This window comes from Purpureocillium lilacinum (assembly GCF_023168085.1).
Source record: "Purpureocillium lilacinum CBS 284.36 DNA, scaffold_2, whole genome shotgun sequence".
Lineage (NCBI taxonomy): Eukaryota > Fungi > Ascomycota > Sordariomycetes > Hypocreales > Ophiocordycipitaceae > Purpureocillium > Purpureocillium lilacinum.
In genome coordinates, this window is record NW_027072112.1 from 1,804,495 (window position 1) to 1,826,102 (window position 21,608).

The 21,608-nt window shown below is 58.1% G+C and overlaps 7 protein-coding genes across 7 annotated transcripts; 2 read left to right on the forward strand and 5 right to left on the reverse strand.

Moving 5' to 3' along the window:
- Positions 1-149: 149 nt before the first annotated feature.
- PLICBS_002336 (uncharacterized protein) lies at positions 150-3,173 on the reverse strand (the record flags this gene model as incomplete). The annotated part of the gene is made up of 1 exon (XM_018321986.2): positions 150-3,173. The coding sequence occupies one exon, from the start codon at positions 3,171-3,173 to the stop codon at positions 150-152; it is 3,024 nt and encodes a 1,007-aa protein (XP_018179466.2).
- Positions 3,174-5,198: 2,025 nt separating this feature from the next.
- Positions 5,199-6,608, forward strand: PLICBS_002337 (uncharacterized protein; the record flags this gene model as incomplete). Its single annotated transcript, XM_018321987.2, has 1 exon — positions 5,199-6,608. One exon carries the CDS (start codon positions 5,199-5,201, stop codon positions 6,606-6,608), a length of 1,410 nt encoding a protein of 469 aa, XP_018179467.1.
- Positions 6,609-7,496: 888 nt separating this feature from the next.
- On the reverse strand, positions 7,497-9,481 carry PLICBS_002338 (ATP2, beta subunit of the F1 sector of mitochondrial F1F0 ATP synthase; the record flags this gene model as incomplete). Its single annotated transcript, XM_018321988.1, has 7 exons — positions 7,497-8,188; positions 8,250-8,804; positions 8,884-8,926; positions 8,987-9,072; positions 9,150-9,171; positions 9,233-9,377; positions 9,471-9,481. The coding sequence occupies 7 exons, from the start codon at positions 9,479-9,481 to the stop codon at positions 7,497-7,499; spliced, it is 1,554 nt and encodes a 517-aa protein (XP_018179468.1).
- A 1,044-nt stretch (positions 9,482-10,525) lies between these two features.
- Positions 10,526-13,047, reverse strand: PLICBS_002339 (alpha-1,4-glucan branching enzyme; the record flags this gene model as incomplete). Its single annotated transcript, XM_018321989.1, has 8 exons — positions 10,526-10,564; positions 10,630-11,260; positions 11,315-11,650; positions 11,703-12,394; positions 12,453-12,565; positions 12,627-12,726; positions 12,780-12,904; positions 12,960-13,047. The coding sequence occupies 8 exons, from the start codon at positions 13,045-13,047 to the stop codon at positions 10,526-10,528; spliced, it is 2,124 nt and encodes a 707-aa protein (XP_018179469.1).
- Positions 13,048-14,421: 1,374 nt separating this feature from the next.
- PLICBS_002340 (uncharacterized protein) lies at positions 14,422-16,267 on the forward strand (the record flags this gene model as incomplete). Its single annotated transcript, XM_065600002.1, has 2 exons — positions 14,422-15,122; positions 15,178-16,267. The coding sequence occupies 2 exons, from the start codon at positions 14,422-14,424 to the stop codon at positions 16,265-16,267; spliced, it is 1,791 nt and encodes a 596-aa protein (XP_065456074.1).
- Positions 16,268-16,649: 382 nt separating this feature from the next.
- PLICBS_002341 (cytochrome c oxidase subunit 5A) lies at positions 16,650-17,563 on the reverse strand (the record flags this gene model as incomplete). The annotated part of the gene is made up of 3 exons (XM_018321991.1): positions 16,650-16,736; positions 16,802-16,995; positions 17,329-17,563. 3 exons carry the CDS (start codon positions 17,561-17,563, stop codon positions 16,650-16,652), a joined length of 516 nt encoding a protein of 171 aa, XP_018179471.1.
- Positions 17,564-18,843: 1,280 nt separating this feature from the next.
- Positions 18,844-20,677, reverse strand: PLICBS_002342 (uncharacterized protein; the record flags this gene model as incomplete). The annotated part of the gene is made up of 5 exons (XM_018321992.2): positions 18,844-19,098; positions 19,169-19,744; positions 19,811-19,872; positions 19,947-20,341; positions 20,394-20,677. The coding sequence occupies 5 exons, from the start codon at positions 20,675-20,677 to the stop codon at positions 18,844-18,846; spliced, it is 1,572 nt and encodes a 523-aa protein (XP_018179472.1).
- Positions 20,678-21,608: the final 931 nt, after the last annotated feature.

Here is a 21,608-nt window from a genome sequence, read left to right on the forward strand (position 1 = left end):
CGAAATGTTCCCACGCATATGATGTACATGCGGCGATATGAATGAATATCCATGTCGCCTTCTAATATGGTCCCTTGCTACCTTGGGGCCTTTTTTCCCTTTTGCGCCAGTCATGCCAATGGAAAAAGAACACCAAGATATACATGCATTCAGGGGCTGCTGCTGCCGCCATCCTGGCGAATCCTCGTCTCGACGGCGTTGGCGTGCTGCTTATCGTCGAGGATGCCAAAGCCCATGGCCTTCTTCTTGCCGCCCTTCCTGCGGTTCCCGTACTCCTCGTCAAACTTGCGAATCAGCTTCAGCGACACCATGTCCTCGCTGATGCTCGCGGGTATCTGCTTGAGCGCCTTCTCGAAGTGGTCCCTGCGCAGCACACGGCGTTCAGGGTACTGGAAGGGCTCCGGGCCAGTGTGCTTGGCGGCGGCCTCGTTCTCCTCCTCGACGGCCGCCATGGCCGCGGCGACGCACATGTTCTTCAGGTCGGAGCCCGAGTAGTGCGGCGTCCTCTCGGCATAGTCCTCGAGCGAGACGGAGTCGTCTAGGGTTTCGCCCTTGAGCAGCAGCCGGAGAATGGCCGTGCGGTCGTCCTTGAGCGGGAGGTCGACCAGGATCTTGCGTGGCAGCCTTCGCAGAACCGCGTCGTCCAAATCAAAGGGTCTGTTGGTCGCCACCATGATGAAAGCGTTGGTCTCTTCCATGCCATCCCACTCCTTGAGGAACTGGTTGATGTGTTCGCGATGTGAAGGGCGGTTGCTGAACATGCTGCGGTTCGCAAGCAGCGAGTCTGCCTCGTCGATGAAGACGACGCACGGCGACAGCCGCTTCGCAAGCGTGAAAACTGCGCGGATCAGCTTCTCGCTCTCGCCAACCCACTTGTCGTTGATGGTTGCGCCGCTGATTTCGAGCATGTTGGCGCCGCTCTCCTTTGCAACGGCCTTGGCGAGCATCGTCTTGCCCGTGCCGGGAGGGCCGTAAAGGAGGCAGCCAGGTATCTTATCCTGGGCAAGAACGCCATAAGAAAAGGCGTCTGGCCGTACGAGCGCCAATGAGGTGAGCAGCTTCAACGCCGATATTGTTTCCGGGGGGACGTGAACATCATCGAAGGTCGTTCGAAGGTTTTCCCGGTGAATTTGACCAGCAGAGATCCTCTTCTCGTACTCGTTGAGTTTCATGGGCGCTCGCGCGTCTGCCTTGTTCTCTTCTGCGGACTTGGTCGCATCGCCCGGCTCGCCTCTTTCCTCTAATCGTTCCTCGTCGAGGAAAAGCTGCCCAGGTCTTTGCCGCAGCGGTCCCATTTTGAACCGCTCAAGAAACCCCACCGCCCCGCTGCCTTCACGGCTTTGCTCGAGGGCCCTGAATGCGCACGCAAGGTGATAAATCTCCGGGATGGGGAGTATGGAATCGCGAAAGATCGAGGAGCGTGGGTTGGCAGACATCAAGTAGCCCCGCAGGACATCGCTTGACGGGTCGAGGAATTTCTGTGCCGCGTCCGGCTCCATGGCTCTGAGCATCCTGTTGATGTTGTTTAGGTTCTCGATAAAGTAGTCCGCTTGTTGCAGGTAAAAGGGAGTTGGCAGTCGGTTTTTGGCATTGTGCCTGTCGGCCCGATCTGGTTGGATATGGCGGGTAATGACCAAGTCTCCGACGGCAAGGTCCCTGATTGCGCCTTGATATTCGTCCGACGGCTGTTCGCACGAAGATGTGCCCAAGACGGCAATCTGCAAGCCCTGCTGCCAGGCACCGTCGACCAACGCCCTCAACCTGTTAAGTAGCAAGGAGCCTTCCAACGTCATGCTCAGTTCAACGAGGTCGTGAATCTGCAGGAGAACAGGGCGAGGCTGTGAGGATTGCGACTTGAGAGAGGCCGAACGGATGATGTGGTCCAGAATCTTGTCGATCTTGAGGTTCTCCCACTTGCTGAAGCAGTCATACCCACCCTGCCTAATCTTTTGTAGCTCATCTTCCAGTGTCCCAGTTGCAGTCCTAATACCCAGGATTCCAGCCTCGGCATCGCCGTCGTCATCGTCTTGATGCCGTCCGGCAGACTCCATGTCCACGGCCAGTTTGCCATTGAGCTCTGCAGCTCGGAATCCGAGCATAGACACAGGACCACGGGAATATGCCCAGTTCTGGCCCAGGTACTCGCCAACCAGGGCAGACAGGTCGTGGGCATCAAGACGGATGAGGTCAGCCTCGTTCCACAGAGAAAGGTGTTCCCCTATTGACTCTGCCACGGCCTTTCCTCCGTAGCCCGAAAGCGACAAGACTGTGATGGGTCGTTTACTCGTCTTCGAATCGAAGTTGGGCGGCGGCGAAGCATTGAGCTCGCGACCGATCGCCTTTTGCATCGCGGCTAGGGTGTCGATGGGGAAATCGGCGACGGCGTGGGCGAGGGGCTTCTCGAGGCGTTCGGCATGCTTGAGCTGGTTGTCGAGCCACATCGCAAGGGGAAGAGACTGGTCGCGAAAGCGGTGGGTTCGCGGGTCGAGGTCTTTGTAAATATGCCACCACCAAAAAGGCCGCGTCTTGTACATGTATTGCGCTTGTCGCGCGGGATACAAGGCATCGGTGAGATGCCATGCGGAGTCGAGTATCATGTCCCAGAGGCGCACCACCCTCTCAATCTTGTCGGGCGAGTTCCAAGAAGCATCGCCAATGGCGGTGCAAGATCGCGCAAAGTCCACGGCGAGCTCGGTGTCCCTGAGCAAGAGGTCGTTCAGAGCCGTTTCAAAGTACGATTCCAGCGCCTGGTGCCCTTGCTGGGAGCTGGGGTTCTGGTCGTGGAAAAGGCGCGAGACCTTGGGGTGCCTCGCATCCTCAGCAATGGCGGCCGGGAGCCGGGGCTGGGCGCCGGGGGCGAAGATGGAGACGTTGCTGTCGAGGAAGCTGGGCGGCAGCTGGACGGGCGGCAGGGCCGAGGCGATGCGCCTCCGTGCCTGGCGCGTTCTCGACGGGCCCGCCGCATGGCTCCTGGTTCGGCCGCCGGACGTCTCGGTACCAGCCTGCGCCTCGGCATCGCCGTCGTGCTCGGTCACGGAGTCATCCGCGGGCTTGCCGCCGGAGCCATGGGCGGCATTGCGGGCCGGATTCGAGGTATGGAGGGCCCGCGCGGCGGGGGCTCTGGCGGCGAATGCAACCGTTGGAAACGCTCGGCGGACTGCAGGAGCGTGCATCCGGACGGCTCGGCGACGGACGCCGGCGCAAAAGTTGCGTGGAAAGGGGGGGTGCGCAGCTCGTGCTGATGTCGTGTCGTGTCGGATGGGGTGAAGTTTCCGGTTCTGCTCCGGCGTCGATGGATGGCACGATAATAATCCACCACACACCGACCGACCACAAGTCGGATCGGCGGTTCGGCGCCGTGGTGGGCCGTTTGGCGACTGGCTGGGGTCCATGGATGGCTCCAGGGCTCCAGCTGTCGCTGGCGGTCAATAGGTAGCGCTGTCGGTGCCCTGGGCCGCGACCCTGGAGCTCACAACCTAGGTACCTAGTACCTACCCAAGTTGCACCCCGCCCAGCCCGAGGCGCCCATCCTCCGCGCCTGGCCGGCTCGCACAGGGGAAGCTCTCTGGGCAGTACCGCGGGCATCCATGGATACAGGTAACTACATTATGTACCTAGGTCCTTGGGTGCAGGCGACCAAGCGCCAAGACTCGGCGCCAACCGTCAGCCGCCGCAACAGCTTCAGCGGCTCTCGTGGAAGACGCCAGTGAGGTGGACCGTGGCGCGTCGCTGGCGCCAACGCCAAAGGGCCTGATGGATGGATCCATCATGGCTGCAGCTCCGATATCAACCTGAACATTCAACCACCTGCGCGCAACCTGCCATGGTGCGCCCTCGAATGCGGCCAAAGCTGAGGGTAATTACTTTCGATGCATTTTTTAGTAAGATATTACCTGATTTTCGAGCCGAGCTTTCCCTTTCTGCCGACCTTTCCTGATGTTGGTGCTGGAGAGTAATACCGTCCGGTTGAGCCGCCTTCCTGCGAGTCTGATGACTTGCCTTGTTGACGGCTGATGATGACTCTTTCTTGGATGAGGGAGCCATCCCCAAAGTGGTGCCGTGTTTCGCACAGAGTGCTACCATGAAAATGGACAAGCACCACGGCAAGCCCCCGAGGAGGACGCGTGTCAGCGTTCGTCACTGCCGCAGCCGCAGGCCAACCCCCCTGAACCAGGCACGAGTGATGAGAAGTCCACGCCATATCGCAGGCGTAACAGTAACCCCTTCCCTCCTGCGTCCTCGTGCGCCGGGCGCCCCGCCCGCCCGTCGTCAGCCGTCAGCCTGCCGGCGCATCGTCGTCGACGAGGCGTCATTGATACAGCACTGCCACGCATTGCCCAATGGCGTCGGCTGTCGCGCCCTGGCGGCATCGAATTTCCCCGTCGCGGATCCTTGGTTCTGCCGCCGTCGCCCAACCTCGCCGGGGGGGGCCGCAGCCGCGCCAGTTGGTATTGGTAATTGCTTGCCCCATGCTGTGCCAGGCCATGCCCTGCTGTGCCCTGGCCAGCCCTGCCCTGCCCTGTCCAGTGCCGTCGTAGCCCGATGCGTGCTGCTCTTGTCATCGCGTGTATGCTTCAGTGGTCGTGACAGGAGCTGCGGCAGTTGAGCGACACGTCTGCTGTGGCGTTCGTGATGCGCATCGAGGTGTGCACATTGCGCGGCCTTGGACTCGCATCTGCATTTCGAGTACGAAGGCTTCTCAAGGTTGCCAAAGCTCAGCGGTTTAGGACTCCGGGCGCCTGCCTTCCATCCTTCGATGCGGCGGTGTTATCGTTCCCTTCCCACCTCCCGCAGGATTCTCTCCCGGGTCGACGCTTCTTCCACCGCCAGCCAGGGCTTCTCTTAGCGCGGCTGCTCAACTTAAACTTACCTTCCTTCTCTACCTCCCCATGCATTCATTGCGTCGGCCTGCTCACGCAGCCTCCATCACCTCTTCGCCTGTCCACCCTTTCCCCTCATCCTCTCTTACTTCTCTCTCAGCTCATCCACCCTCAACGGGATCCTTTACGCTCCTAAATCCGAAATCTTGTATCAGCAGCTGCCGCGCCGACAATCATCCTCACCACCCCGGCTGCGCGCCGTTTCATCCGCCCGCGTTGCACAACATACGGCAACTTAGCTGTATTGCCTCACACGCATGCCCTCGTGCATGAACCGCGCCGCCACCAGCGATTTCATCCACCGGTGACGGTGACCACATGGAGCCAGTGCTCGGACACGCTCCCGTGCTGCCGCCCGACGACGGCCAGCCGCCGGAGAAGCCCTATCATCCGAAACGACCTCACCGGAAGTCTCGCAAGGGTTGCCTCACATGCAAGACCCGCAAGGTCAAGTGCGATGAAATCCGGCCCATCTGCAGGAACTGCAGGCTACGCAATCAACAATGCGTATACGCAACTCCCCCAGACTCGGCCTCGGGCTCGTCGCCGTCCGGCTCGGTCTCTTCTTCATCATCCGCCGCCCTGGTCCGCACCGCAGCTTCGCCCGTCGTCATCGAGCCGCAGTTTCTGCCGCCTGATTTTGATGAGACTGCCATGAGGTTCCTCTGGTATTACACGACCAACACCTGCTCATCCTTCTCCATTGAAGGCGGCGACTTCAGACCCATCGAGGACATTATGAGGACCACAGTGGTGCAGTACGCCTTCGGCTCGCCTTTCCTCATGGACACTCTGCTCGGCCTGGCTAGTCTCCACCAGCAGACGCTTCTCATGGACCACAACCAGCAACGAGCCATCGCATACAGGGCGCGCGCATTCGAAGGCTACCGACACGTAATAACATCGCCCAACGGCAAGGACCGATGCGCCATGCTCGCCAATGCCCTGCTCCTCACGGCACTCGCTTCGGAAAACTTTCGAGACTTGTACGGCCCCAAGTGCTACATCGTCAACTGGATCGTCGTGTGGAGAGGCATCGGGCTCTTGATTGACCACATAGGTCCCGAGGAGGTGCAGGCAAGCGGCCTCGGACCTCTATTCTACAGACCCCAGATTGATCTCGACTTGTCGGCTGCCGATATCCCTAGCCACCTCCTTCTCATGCTAGAAGACATCAAGGAGGGCGACCCGGAACATCAGCACAAACGCATATACTACAAGGCTCTCGAGTTCCTGGGCTCGCTTTTTCAGAATCTGCGCTTGGGCGGCTTTGGCGCAGTCATGAGGCTGCGCATCATCACCTGGCTTACGTTCCTGCCCCAGCAGTTCGTGGATTGCGTACAGAACATGCTGCCACGAGCCCTCGTCATCCTCGCCCACTACGCCGCCTTTCTCAAGCTTATGAGCGGAGTCTGGTGGCTGAAGGGTGTCGGAAACCGTTCGCTCCACGATCTCCTGGATCACCTCGGTCCGAAATGGAGCCATCTCCTCAAGATGCCACAAGATGCCATCCGCGAGGAAGATGAGCTCAAGGTTGCCCGCATCATCCTCGGCAACACGCGATGGGTGTCCCAGATACCAGCCGGAGGTTACTGGGACGCCCAGCAGGAAGCCGAAACAAGAGAGCTTACCTGGGTTGACGACGAGGGCAGGGCGGTTCGCGCTAGAACTGTGACCGAGATTCCTGACGACTACAGTACCGCCCCTGGACCTAGGGAAGGGTCTTAGCCAGCGCGTCTGTCTCTGGACCTCGAACCTCACAACCCTGGGAGTCTCTAGTAGAACCCTGACGATAATAAGGCTGCATGAACGGAACGCGTAATTCGGTGGAAGCGGGCGTTGATTTGTTCTTGGGCGCTGGCGGTGGAAGCGACTGGTTATCTGGAAGTTATACCCCATCCCATGAGGGACCCCTGATGCCTTTGGGTTTACAGCGATCTGTGGTCTAGCGTCGTGATTGTGAAACAGTCAGCAAGCATCTTGGATGCCCGTTTAGGTATTCCCAAGTCCACAGAAGTTTTGTAATGATTACCATGATCTGAACCAAGTATTGGGGGCGACGTCTGCGTGACCGTCGTGCCGCAGTTGGCGTGCGTTGACTTCATTGACCCTGTCATGCCACTTCCCGTCCACCATCTCAGGAGCACCCACCCACTCACCCTACAGCCGGGCCTCGGTCCACCCCGACAAGGTTCTGACATCACTGCCACCACTCACCAGTCCAGGCTGACGTCTTCTACAGGTGTCAAGGTGCCGGCACTTCGGTAGCAAAATGCGGAGTTCTGTCTGCAGAGTTCCAGATTACCAGATCTACGGTGGCGCGGGTCGGAGAGCTGGCGGGCGAGAACGTGGAGTAGCTCACTTCCCGATCTGTATGCGGACCCAACGAAGTTGACAGCCGTCGCCATTGAACCAACATTTCAAGTCGCAAACATTGTCACAATGAGGAGCGAGTAATATGGTGCTTTACAAGGGGAATTTTGATTTCTTGGTACACAGCCCACAAAAGAGACTTAGTTGATGGAGCTTGGAAAGAAACCTCCCCGGCTCCGGTTCCTCTGGTCTATACACAGGCTCCCACTCCACAATCGCCGGACATTATGCAGCAAAGGTCGCCTAGTTCTTCTCCAGCTCCGCAAGAATCTTCTCACCCTTCTCCTTGGCCGAGGCCAGGTCGCCAACCATGTAGAAGGCACCCTCAGGCAGGCTGTCACCCTCACCGGCCAGAATGGCCTTGAACGAGGCGATGGTGTCCTTGAGGTCGACCAGCTTACCCTCGATACCAGTGAAGACCTGGGCGACGGTGAAAGGCTGGGACAGGAAACGCTGGATCTTACGGGCACGCTCGACGGTGAGCTTGTCGGCCTCAGAAAGTTCATCCATACCCAGAATGGCGATGATGTCCTGGAGACCCTTGTACTCCTGGAGGATCTGCTGGACGCGGGTGGCGGTGTCGTAGTGCTCCTGGCCGACGATACGGGGGTCAAGCATACGCGAGGTGGAGTCGAGAGGGTCGACAGCGGGGTAGATACCCAACTCAGAGATACCACGGGACAAGACAGTGGTGGCGTCCAAATGGGCGAAGGTGGTGGCGGGAGCAGGGTCAGTCAAATCGTCAGCAGGGACGTAGACGGCCTGGACGGAGGTGATAGAGCCCTTCTTGGTGGTGGTGATACGCTCCTGCATGCCACCCATGTCGACGGCGAGGGTGGGCTGGTAACCGACGGCAGAGGGGATACGACCCAGCAGGGCAGACACCTCGGAACCGGCCTGGGTGAATCGGAAAATGTTGTCGATGAAAAGCAGCACTGGCACGTTGATTAGCCTCGGAACACGCACATGTTTCGGCATGAGTGGACGAGAACTAACCATCCTGACCCTCCTGGTCACGGAAGTACTCGGCGACGGTAAGACCAGTAAGAGCGACACGGGCACGAGCACCCGGGGGCTCGTTCATCTGACCAAAGACCAGGGCCACCTTAGACTCGCCCTCGAGCTGAATGACCGAGGTCTCCTGCATTTCGTGGTACAGATCGTTACCCTCACGGGTACGCTCACCGACACCAGTGAAGACGGAGTAACCACCGTGAGCCTTGGCGATGTTGTTGATCAGCTCCTGAATGAACACGGTCTTGCCGACACCGGCACCACCGAAGAGACCGATCTTTCCACCACGAGCGTAGGGAGCGAGCAGATCGACGACCTTGATACCAGTGACCAGAATCTCGGCAGAGGTGGACTGGTCAGTGAAGGTAGGCGGCTCAGCGTGGATAGGCAAGAACTTGTCAGTCTTGATAGGGCCACGCTCGTCAATCGGGTCACCGGTGACGTTCATGATACGGCCGAGAGTGGCAGGGCCGACAGGGATGGTGATGGGGGCACCGGTGTCCTTGGCCATGGCACCACGGACGAGACCCTCGGTACCTGTGACGAGTCAGAGCGGGCTCCACTCGGGGTCGCGGAGACCAGCGGAAAAAAACAGTGAAAGGACAAGGTGACATACCGTCCATGGCAATGCAGCGGACGACATTCTCGCCGAGATGTTGCTGCAAGTTGTGTTAGCGCCAGAAGGAAGGCCACGAATTGCCTCATGCGACTGCACATACCGCGACCTCAAGGACGAGCTTCTGGCCGTTGTTCTCCGTCTCGAGGGAGTTCAGAATGGCCGGCAGCTTGGCGCTGTCGAACTTGACTGCAAAACAATCAGCGGGCGTGTTCGTGTGAAGTATTCGGGCGCATATCGAGCCCGATGGCAGAGATTTGACTGACCGTCGACGACGGCACCAATGACCTGTGGTTTGTTTTCGTCAGCAAAAAGCCGCTCGGCCGGGGGTGTCCGAAGGCGCGCTCACCTGGTGGATCTTGCCATCACCGACGCTGGCGGTAGAGGCGAACCGGCTGTTGAGAGGGAATCGAAGGGACGCAGGCTTGATGGCACGTCGCGTGGCCGCGGCCGCGAAGGACGGCCGGGCGGCCCTGGCGAAGGAGGAAATGCCGCTACCGAGGAAGCGCTGTCAGCTCAATCGACCTCAATTGGCGCGCACGGCGCGCGGGGGCCGCAAAAAAGTTGCTCGAGGGGCCGAGACTCACCTCTTGAACATCTTGCCAGATGACAGAGAGCGATCAGAGATGGGAGTGGAGAGAGGTTGGTTGAGGCAGGGGAGAATTTGCAGAGTGAGCAGTTTTGCTCGGGAGCGGACAACTTCGTCGGTTAGAGCTTTCTCGCCAGTCACGTGATGCGCTAATCTGAGATTGGACACTGTGACACGCACAGTGTCTCGCGGGGTTTGAAAGGAGACCGGGCGGCTCGGACCTGGGCTCGCGGCTTCATCCGCCAGCCTCGCGTCGTGCCGCCGGCAACTGAATGAGTTCATTGAAAGAGCCGGACATTGAAATGGAAAAAAATTGCCTCGAAGTTTGACAATTGCACCTTTTTTGGCCCTGATCTAAGCAATTGGACGTCGGCCGGGCAGATGCGATCTCAGCGGTTCTTCGCGCCAAGGGCCGAGCGCACAGTGCGTATGGCCGCCTCTTACCCCCTAGCATCCCCGGCCAACCGAGCCAGGAAGAAGTGGAGGTGCCTGACATGCCAGGCTTGGTTCCTGAGGCTCCCCATTTCTCTTCCGTCTTTTCGCGATCCACACCCGGCGGCAAATTTGTCGCTGCACGGTGCACCCGTGCCCAGCACAGCCTTGGATGCCTGGCTTGGGGCTGTTGAATATGAGGCCGTCAACGCACAGTGTAGGGGCACACTCTACGACGTGAAGGCCTCTTTCTTATTTGCACAGCAGCCTGACCATAGTACGAACTGCTTTACACCTTTGATCTTTATCTTTCTTGAAAATTGTGTTTGCTCCCATAGGGGTGCCTTGAGTTGCTCGGATGCTCATGCCTCGGAACTCTCGCACCCAAACCGTCTGTCGTGAGTCTGGTGTTGACAATGCTCGTGATCCAGTCTCTGGACTCACTTAATATATGACGAGCAACACGAAAGTCTCATTGCCACTACATACATCAAAGGCTGACACAGTAAGATTGTCCCTGTCCCCATGAACTACCAATACACGATCCTTTCTCGATTTCCATCCGTTCCATAGGTATTTTCGGGCAAGGGCATCAGACCTTGCTTTTCCGGCGCTCTACCACTACTGCTGCTGCGATACTGTGTTTTCGAGTGCGAGGACCTGTGCTATTGTCAGCAAGTGATTGCGATGAAAGGGCAAGAGCCGTGCTCCGAATTGAAACTGACAAGAGCCGTGCGACAGGGAATGTAGATGTGAGTCCAGTTCTTGCGGCCGTTCCACTCCATCGGGGTCGTGAAGAAGCGCGTGTTCTCATCGAGCCTATTGAACCCGCCGACCTCCTTGGAGTCGCTGTTCAGAACGATGCGATACGTTCCCGGGACCTCGATCCCGATGCGGTAGTCGCTAAAGCTCTCTGTAGGGTGGAAGTTGAAAACAAAGACGAGTCCAGCGCGCTCGAACACAATCACCTTGTCCCCCTCGTGTTTCAATGAGATGAAGGCCTGCGGTGAGTGTAGCCAGCCGTACTTGGCTTCGCAATTGTTCATGAGGGCATCAAAGTGGTTCAGGAACTGGTAGCGAAGCAGGTGATCATCGGTCAGGTTGAGCTGCCGACGAGCGTACCAGAATGAGTTGTTGTTTCCTTCGCGGGGGAAATCAAGCCACTCAGGATGGCCAAACTCGTTGCCTTCAAAGTTTAGATATCCCTCGCCGCCCAAGCTGTGCGTGAGGAGCCGAATCATCTTGTGGAGAGCCATGCCACGATCGATGACGGGCGTCAGCGGTGACAGAACCGACATGTTGGTGTACATTTCAGCGTCGCATAGATGCATCATCAATGTCTTGTCGCCGACGAGTCTGCATAATATTAGTAACCCAGTTCTCATGCTTCAGGGATGAGGATTAGCCTACGCCTGGTCGTGGCTCTCGCAATAGGCAATAGTCTTTTCGCCGTGACGGCGATTGGTCAGGGTGAAGCAGATGTTGCCAATGTCCCATTGCTCATCCTTGAGCTCCTTGAGAATCTTGATCCACATATCCGGGATGGCCATTGCCAGGCGATAGTCGAAGCCAACGCCTCCCAGAGACAGCGGCAGGCACAGCGCAGGCATCCCGGAGACATCCTCGGCAATGCTGATGGAGTGTGGATACAGTGAATGCAGCATCTCGTTTGCGAGCATGAGATAAACGACAGCCTCTTCATCGACATCGGCGCCGAAGTACTCATGGTAGCCGCCAGAGAAGCCCCTGCAACTGTCATTAAAACGCGCGGCTACGCCCAGGATGCGGTGTTACTCACGTGCCCATGCCATGATGCGTGTATAGCATGCTTGTGACACCGTCAAAGCGGAAGCCATCAAAGCGGTACTCATCCATCCAGAATCGCAAATTGCTGAGGAGGAATCGCAACACCTCATGGTGGCCGTAGTTGAACAGCCGGCTATCCCACTGATCGTGGCGGCCCTTGCCGCCGCTGTGGAAGTACTGATGGTCTGTCCCGTCGAACTCGTTCAAGCCATCGAGAACGTTCTTGGATGCGTGGCTGTGGACGACATCGAGAAGCACAACCAGGCCCATGCTGTGTGCGGTGTCAATGAGCTCCTTGAGATCTTCGGGCGGGCCGTAGCGGCTGCTCGCGGCAAAGAAACTGTTGACTTGGTAGCCGAAGCTGGCATAGTAGGCATGTTCCATGATGGCCATGAGCTGGATGACGTTGTAGCCGAGCTCTTTGATTCGGGGCAGCATGTTTTTGGTGAATTCTTTGTAGGTTGCCACCCTCTGCTCTGGACTGGAAATGCCCACATGCGCCTCGTATACGCGTGCACTGGCAGGCTTCTTGGGTCTTTGGTGCTGAAACTGGTACTTTTCTGCCGCCGGTGGGTTCCAGAAACGAGCCTCGTATGCCGGAGACACACTCAAGTCTTGCGTGACATACTTGATCCACGCTGGGATCCTGTCGGCCCGCTCTCCTGTGGGCAAGTCAAGTGAGATCTAGCGACATAGTCAGCTCATAACTGCCTTGGCAATGTGTCCTACACTGATAAATCACCTTGATCTTGGAGTTGTGAGGTATAGCGGGCTGGCCATTTTGGGCTGGGATGTGAATTTCGAAGACGCCGAAGTCGTCCTTCTTCATCGGGTGCGATGTGCGATCCCAGTTGTCTACAGCGAGATCAGCGAGCTGCGACATGAGATGACCTGCGTGAGAGGCTAGTGAACGTACTGAAATCGCCGATGAGAAAGGCAGCAGTGGCATTCGGGGCCCATTCTCTGTACACTATGCTGTTCTTGTCGTCCACATTGAATCCGAATTTCTCGGTACCCTGGCTTGGCGTTAAGGAAAGACACAAGTGAAGAGGACGACGGGACAACTCACCCTAGAGAACTTTTCGACACCACCTTCAGTCTCGTTGATCGACTTGATCCAGCTTTGAGCCTTGGCATAACGTCGCCGAAGCGCGTCGCTGAAAGGTTCGAGGTAGGGGTCGAGCTTCACGACGCCTATATATATACACGTCAGACCGGGTTGCTGCTTAGGGGGTCGAGGACATCTAACCCGTGCCGTCAGCAGGTATGCCTCCAGTAGAAGCACCCTGGGCCTTTGGGTTCAATGAATTGGACGAGCTCTCAACAGCAGAAGCCATGTTGTTGGCTTGGATAGCACAGGTGCCTGGTCGACTTCCTAGGCGGGGTAGATGAGGTGACTTGGAGGCCAGCCTCTTGCTCGGTCGCGAGCTCGAAGGTTACCTTGAGTGAAAACAACAAGGGGACGTCTGGCGCAGCGGTTCTGGGAGCAATTGACAGAATCTGGTGAAGAGTTGAAGATGATACGATCTTAGGTGGCAAGCGGATGGTAGGTGATGAGTGAATTGAGCTCGAACGAGCCTGCGCTGGCCAGCTCAGAGGGAGCTTTATCGATAGCTATTTCGCCGCAAATGACGTCTGGGCTGGCGGGCTGACCGCTGGCGGGCAGTGTGCTCCAGGCAACATTGGTGGATGGAGCGGATGGGGTTGAGGGGCGACTGGGTGGGCAACGCGCTAACTAACAAACTGCTGAGAGTTGGCATTCATCACTGTCCGTGTGCATGGAAGGACGACTGCAGCGGACTGCAGCTGCTGCCGTCCTCGTGGAATCAATTGGCAGTGGGCGCAAGCAGAAATCGCCACCAGACTGGCAATCGCTGGCGGGATGCACAATGGTCGAATCACAGGGCCTGCACCACCCCAACAATGCAACAGAGGTGCGTCGGTTGGGATGCATTGGAGGCTCTGGAGGCGATTCTCCGCACGGCTGCAGCAGCCGCATTTGGTGGAGGATCGGGGTGGTGCCATCATGGCTGGTCGCCCGTCTGCCAAGTGGAGGTTCGTCAAGTCACCTCGAGTCTAGGTGGTGCCCAGGTGGGTGCCCGCCCGCTGCTCGCGGCGCTCCAGCTGCCCCAGCGGGGGGGCTTCGGCGCTCATTCGCCGGGCAGCTGTGGTGGATGAGGTGTCCTGGGCTGGATGTCAGCGCCTGGTCGACTGATGTAGCATCCACTGTGCGCGCAGGTGGGAGCTGCAGCCACCACCCCATCTTGCCATCCATCCTCCTGTCTCTACCTAGGTTGAACCTGCCGGGGGACCCGCTGCTGCGCAGGGTGATCCCCCCGCGAACTCCGTACCTGCCTCCCGATGACGGCCCCGCCGCTGTGCCATCACCCGCTGTTCATGCTCCGCGAAAGCAACACCGCCATCATGGCTACTACTTAATTATCTTTGTCCCAACACTCCGATCCGACGAGAGTACTCAGCGCGTCCCCTCGATCCACCAACAGGCAGCGGAGGCTATATTTTGCATACTCGATATCACGACTACCGGCGTCCATAGCTCACGTCCACCGCATCAGGACCCCAGAGGCGGAGCCAGATCTCGGACAAGGTGCTCGGCACGATACCGCCACCGCAGGACGCTCTGCCTCGACGACAACGACATAACATCTCGGGCGAGGCGGGCCTATGCTCCCGCCTTGTCGCCAACTACGATGCTCGCGCCTGCCCGAACGCTGACGCCGTCACTACGGTTGAGCCGCCAGGTTCTGAGGCCGCTTGGTAGGACACCGCCATGCTGCGTGTGCCGTCGCCACTTGTCGTCGTTCCGACCGCTCGAAACGTCCAGGCGAACGCCAGACTTCAACTCTGGCTTCACTGGCAGCTATGACCCTACGCTGGAGACAGGTCGCGGTCCCATGTTCAACAAGACCAACTTCGGCGTTCCGCAATTCTATCCCCGAGACCTCAAGAAACGGGTCGATGAATACGTGGTCGGACAGGACCGGGCGAAGAAGACGATATGCGCGACACTGTTCAACCACTATCAGAACCTGCGCCGAAGACACCAGCACGAACACGAAGACAGGAACGTCCAGGAGAAGCTCATGCGTCAACGATTCGCACGTGACAGAGAGCTGCACCAGAGACGACGCGACACGCACCCTGTCGAAGGTCAGCCTGCGACGTTTAGGTCTGCCCATCGAGGAGCCGCTGACGAAGTGAGTCAAGATGAGTTCCCGGGCCATCACGAATCCGTCAGACCGCTGTACGATGTCAACCCGGCGTTCGAAGATGACCCGCTCGACCACCTGTATACCCCGGAGGACACGTCTAAACCCGAACACGTCAAAATTGACAAGAGCAATCTCTTGCTGATTGGGCCGACGGGAGTTGGCAAGACGTATATCCTGGAGTGAGTGGTATCTCCTCTCTATCGTGTCTTTTTCAAACGTACTGACGGTGCGTAGGACGTTGAGCAAACAAATTCACGTCCCCTTTACAATCTGCGACTGCAACTCGCTCACTCAAGCAGGCTACATCGGACAGGATGTGGAGACGTGTATTGAGCGTCTTCTCATCGAGGCCAACTACGATGTCAAGGCGGCGGAATACGGCATCGTCGTGTTGGACGAATTCGACAAGCTGGCACGACGGGAATCTCCCACCGGCCGAGATGTTGGCGGCGAGGGCGTGCAGCAAGCGCTCTTGAAGCTTGTAGAGGGAACCAAGGTCACCATCAATGTCAAGGACAACCGATCGTCACGGTCCACCCCTCCGATTACGACCAACTACAGCTCATCAGGATCGTCATCATCCTCACCGCAGCCTCTGCCTCCCGGGGGCAAGGTCGACCAATACACTATTGACACTACCAACATCCTCTTCATCTTTTGCGGCGCTTTTGTTGGGCTCGACAAGACGGTTGTACAGCGGGTTGCAAAGCCTTCCATGGGGTTTGGAGGACAGGTCAAGGGCCGCTCGACCATGTCAGGCAGTAAGCATGTGCTGCCGCCAGAAACCTTTACGCATCTCGCGCACCACAACTCGACATCAGCGCCGTCTTTCACTCCCATGGATCTTGCAACACCCGCGGACCTCCAAAGCTTCGGATTTATCCCTGAACTAATCGGGCGCTTACACAACATATGTGCCCTCAGCCCGCTCTCTCGAGACGACCTTTACCGGATCTTGACCGAACCCCGCAACAGCCTCGTCGCACAATACTCTGCGCTGTTTGAGACGTATCCGTCTCGATTGTATTTCACAGACAAGGCGCTCTACGCAATCGCAGAGCGAGCCGCAGCTGCCGAGACGGGGGCGAGAGGTCTCAAGATGGAGATGGAGCGGATATTGGCGGAGCCAATGTTTGACGCGCCGACGCCCTATGTTCTGATCACCGAGGGCTGTGTCAAGGGGACGGAGAAGGCCTCGTATTGGGGCAAGGATGGCCGGTTCGAGCTGGACAGACGCATGGAGGAGGAGGAAGTGCATCCGGCCAGCTCCACGCCACAGGTGACGTTTGAGCGGCTGAGGGAAGCCGGGCAGAGCGGAGGGTGATGCGCTGCAAGGCTGCAAGGCGCTTTGGTGCAACTTCTTGGTAGCGGATTATGGAGTTCAGGTTGGAGCTTGTGACTTGTGCCGTGTCGAGGCAGCGAGGCAGGGGACTTGCATTGGCGTGCCCTGCCATTTAGGGCTCTACATCAATGCAATGCATCCATGACAACCACTGGAAAAAAGACTGAGTTCCGTCGTTGTAGTACAGTATTTACAACCGCTAAACACGTGGCTCCTTTCCGGCTCTCCGCCCTCCGCTGCAGCGGTTCTCTCCACGACATCGTCCTAGACCATTTTACACATGGAAGGAGGAGCACTCCCCCATGAGCCACTCGTATTTTCTAAGACAAAGGAAAGCAAATGGTATTTGTCGAGTGAGCTTGGCTTAGTTGCCCTTGGGGGGAGACTGGACCTGGCCCTTGCCAGAGTAGCCCTCGGAGGAGATACCGGTGATGGGGTCGGCTTTTTGTTGCTGCAGGGGTGATGCACGTCAGTAAGGGAGAATCTCGGCAGGTCGCCATCACCGGGGCTGCATACCTTGAGGAGCTCGTTGGAAGCCTCCTGGTACTCCTTGGTCATGGTGGCCGGGACGGGCTTGGCGAAGGCCCGGATGGTGGCGAAGACGGCGAAGCTGACACCGAGGCCAAGAGCAACGCCCCAGGCGATACGGGCGTTGGTGCCGGGAGGGTCGACGGCGCGGGGGCCATGGGGACCGAAGGCGATCCAGTAGGCTGGATGAGGCGGTTTGAGTTAGTTTTCAGATCAGGAACGAGGCGTATCAAATGCACGTGCGGGATGGCGGCTCCCCCGGACTCTGCACCACGGGGCCGGCGCGCGCAGCCAATGGCTTCAATTGGGCCGCAGCAGCAGCAATTGAGGGTCTAAAATTGACAGCGGACGCAAGGCTGCGGCATGTCGCGTGGTGGTGGAGCCCGGGGTTGAGGAATTGGCGATGGGCGGATGCGGAAGCGGCGTTGTGGTCGTCATGACCACGAGCAGGTCCTTCGGCTATTCGGGAGGTATTTTTGGGGGGGGGGGGGAGGAGCAGAGCGACAGCAACGTACCGGCCTTCTTCTCCTGGACAGTCAGGTCGGCCCAGCTGCCCTTCATGCGGTCGCGCAGGGCCATCCACAGGTCAGCCTGCTCCTGGAGAGGCATACCCTCCCATCGCTTCTCGATGTTGGCGAGGGTCGGGTTGGAGATGGCGTGGGCCGTCGACGCGGCGCGGGAAGCGACGGCCGGGACGCTGCGCACCAGGGCGCCCTTGCGCAGCACACTCGTCGCCTGGGTGCGCAGCATTGTTGCTTTCAATGATCGGGGGGGAGATGGAGGGACGGGTCGAGGTTCGAGTCTTCGGCGTCGAGTCAATTGGGGAGAGAGAGGGGGCGGCGCGCGGTGCGGGCGGTCGTTGGCGATGAGGAAAGTGGTACGAGGGAGGAAGTTTTCGGGCTGGCGGGAGTTGGCGGATCTGCTGGCCTGCGGCCCTGCCTGCCTGCCTGGGGCCGGCCCTTGCTTGCAGCGAGCACAGCAGCTCCGGACTGGCTGGAGTTCGAGTGACTAAGCTTCTTGCCTGGTTGGCGCACGCAAATCACGTGCGCGAGCTTGACGATGCAGGCCAATCACGAGCTCTGGATTTGCTGTCAATTGGCTTTCCCTTTCCGGAGGAAGAGGAGGGCCCAAAATTCCAGCCAACGGACGAGCCTCCGTTCACTCCATCATCAGTGATCACACTTTGGATGGCACGGTGACGCGGTTGATCCACAGCGCAGTGGAACTGCACCTGGTCCGAATGAACCTGGAGAAAGTGCATGCATCGTTCGCATCTATCCCCTCGAGGCTGATTGATCTGGTCGTTTTTCTGACTCCTTGTTCGACGGATATAGGCTTTGGTACAAGTGAATGTCCTAATGCGGGTGCGTTGCGTCGTCGTTTCAAACGAGACTGACACCATCGTACAACGTCAAATCGTCCAATGTGCAGCCGCTACGCCCGAGCGCCTGTCTCAGATACCTCGTCTATATTCCGCATTTCCCAATGTGATGAGATACGCCCGTGCCATTGGTTTACCGCGTACAGCCACCTCGGCTCGCATGCACATCATACAGGGCGCTACCATCAGGAATTATATTTTTTAACATTGCAAAGGATCAGGTCATATCTTCGGTAGGTTTATCAATACTGATTTGTCAAGCAAGCAGGAATGACCAGTACTTCGTATAGATGGACAGATCCCTGCTCGTCCCAGCCTTGACTCACGCTCAAATGCTTCCTGATACTGCTTGGTGCCGTCGCACTCTGTGACCACTGGGCCTATTCATTTCGTACAAACCTTGAACATCTGCCAATTGAAACTGTGTCGGGAGTATAAATCTGTGTACTTGATGCGAATTTTCTTTGGCGGCATATATTTGAGCTTGTGAGAACATAGCTCAAGCTTTTCGTATCGGTTCATCTAAATATTGAGATGAGTTGGCTCAGTTCGGTCTCTCTACATACTATGCCCTGTCTATGCATGTCTTCCGTATACTTCTCTCCCTATTCCTCACTACAGATGACTCCGCCGCCGCTACGTGCGCCCGTTAAAACTGCACGCCGCAGAGGTTCTTCTCCCGGACGCGCTCGCCATAGCGGTAAAACACGACCGGCACGGGTATCATCGCCAGAGCTATAAAGGCGAGCAAGGAGGAGCCCCAGCCGAGACCCAGCGTCTCAAACATCTTGCCTCCAGCCAGCGGTAGCACCGCGCCTCCGAGGGACCGGAGCACAGTGCTGGCGGCGACCGCGGATGCGGCGAACACTCCAAAGGCGTCGACCAGATACGTTGAAATGGCCATCTAAACTGCAAGTCAGTGATTGTAGTTTCTTACGTGAAGGGGCCCCAATGGAGGGAAGAAGGAGACCCACGAATGCGAGCGTCATGCCAAAACCTAGGAATGACGTGCCAATGATGGGCAGAATCCAGTGTTGGTGAGTCTTGGCCGTCCACCCAAACAGAAACAGGCCGATGGGCACGGCGACACCTGCGAGAATCATCAGGGGCAGGCGATACTCTGGCTTGAAGCCGCCGCCGTTCTTCTTTTGCAACTTCGCGACGACCCGGTCCAATGCAGCACCGGCGAGAACAAGGCCAAACGCCGACCCCGCCCCGAGTCCCAAGTATGAGAGTCCAACCTGGCCCGTGGAGAAGCCGTACTCGTTCTGAAACAACCCTGGCATGGCGGTGAATATGAGGTACAGGTATCCATACAGGATAAACATGTACAGTGATAGGAGAAAGACGATTGGCGAGAAAATGAGCATCTTGCTAGGCCTGACAATGGCCGATGCAAAGATGTCCTTGGTGGCACGCCCATCGTCGAGAGCGGAGCGGAGGCTGTTGTCACCAGTCTGCTCCCGAAGCTTCTTGGCCTTTCGATCGAGTATCGCATAGGCGTACGTTTCGCGCATAAAGACCAGCGACGCGATTGTAATGGCGCCGCCCTGGTTATTTCATCGCCTCATTAGAATTGCAAACTCGGGATATCCCGCGTATCGTCCGAGACTCACCGCAATGGCCAGAACCCAGAATGACCAGCGCCAACCCTTGGCCTCCGTGAGATACCCACCAGCTAATGTTCCCTCCGTTAGCTCTCATCTCTATCCGCATGAAGGATGCCTTTGCAAGGCATTGACGAGCGCATACCGATTGGCCCAATGACCGGTCCGAAGAGAGGCCCAAACACCCACGCCGCCATCACCTTCCCCCTCTTCTCGCGTGGGACGAGGTCGGCTATCGTACCGGGCCCGATGGCCATGGGACAGCTACCCGCGAGTCCGGCAAGCAGACGAAACGCGACCAGGCCGCCCAGGTTCGGGGCGAGGGCGCAGGCAACGCTGAAGATGACGAAGAGCACGTTGCACACGTGGTACAGCGGCGCTCGACCGTATAGCTCTGAGAGCGGCGCGATGAGCAGCGGGCCGAAGCAGTATCCGACGACGTAGACGGACACGATGAAGGACGCAATCTCTTGGTTTGTGGAGCCAAAGTCGGCCATGACCTGGGGTATGCCCGGCGCAAATATGGATGAGGCGAGAGGGCTACGGGGTATGTCAGTCTGCGTTTAAAGAAACGTGGGCAGCCTGTACATACCTCACGAATGTGATGGCAGACACAATGGCAATGGCAGCCGCCTTCTGGGACAAGGGCCAGTTCATGGGGTTCGCCGGGTCGTCTGGCCCGTCCCAGTCGACGACTGTCGGATCGCGTGCGGTGGTCGAGTCTGAAGCCCCGCGGACGGAAGACGCTATGCTCTGGGCATCGCGTTCTATGTCTTTCTCATGGACCGGCTGTCGCTCGTGGTCATGGGGCGGGACGCCCGCGACCGTGGAGGCGCTCGAGACGCACTCCTTGTCATTGCCGCTCGGAGGCGCCATGCTCGCCTAGCAAGTCGACCGTTTTATCGGATTTGAGTCGTCGACGAGGGAAGCCTGAGCTCAGCTGGACATCAAACAGAATGGAGCAGTGTGCCAAGCAACCAAGATCATGCATGGACACTGGGCACTTCCTTGAGGATTTGTTGGTGCACGCTCTACTGATATACGTTTTCAGCCATGGTTATATCACAAGCATCTCTGGGTGCTAGCGAGTTTTCTTTTTGCTCTGCCCGATCAAAACTGAAAAGGCCGAGACGCGGACGTCCGACCAGGCATCGGGCGAGACCTGGATGCCGGAGTCTTGACCGAACCCGAGAGCCGGGCTCGGGGCCGCGCATGTCGAGTCCGGTAGAAAGTATGGCTCATCATAACACCAAAGGAGCCACGCGCACCACCACCTCTTCTTGGATGCCATGCCTGCCATGCCGTGTAGGGCAGGGATGGAACAAGGGGGGAGGGGGACGGAACCAGGTCCGGCGGGCACTATGAAGCCACGGAGTGGGTGGCTAGCCCTGCCATGCGAAGATGCCAGGCGCCATACGCGGTAGCAGCACAAGGTAGAGTAGAGCCATGCGTCGCGACCTGCCTGGTCGGAAGAAATCATTATCAATCTAATCGGGTTGCGGTTGGTAGCGTACAAAGCATGTCTCGGACGAAGTAAGCTCATGGGGCTTGGAACTTGACAGCCGAGCCGGTCGATGGATGGGTCGATCCAGCGTCACCCCCTCGACACGGCACGCAGGGCGTGTGCCAGCAACCTCGTCTAGCCTGTCCATTCGTCAGCTGCAATAACAACCAAGCAGGTCGGTCGGCCGTCCAGCCTGGCGCATCGCCAGCTTGACAGGCACAGGATCCGCCCGTGTGCCCACCGCCGGATCCTCCTCAGTCCTCGCACCAGCAGATCTCGGACATGGGGCCGTAAAGACCGGGG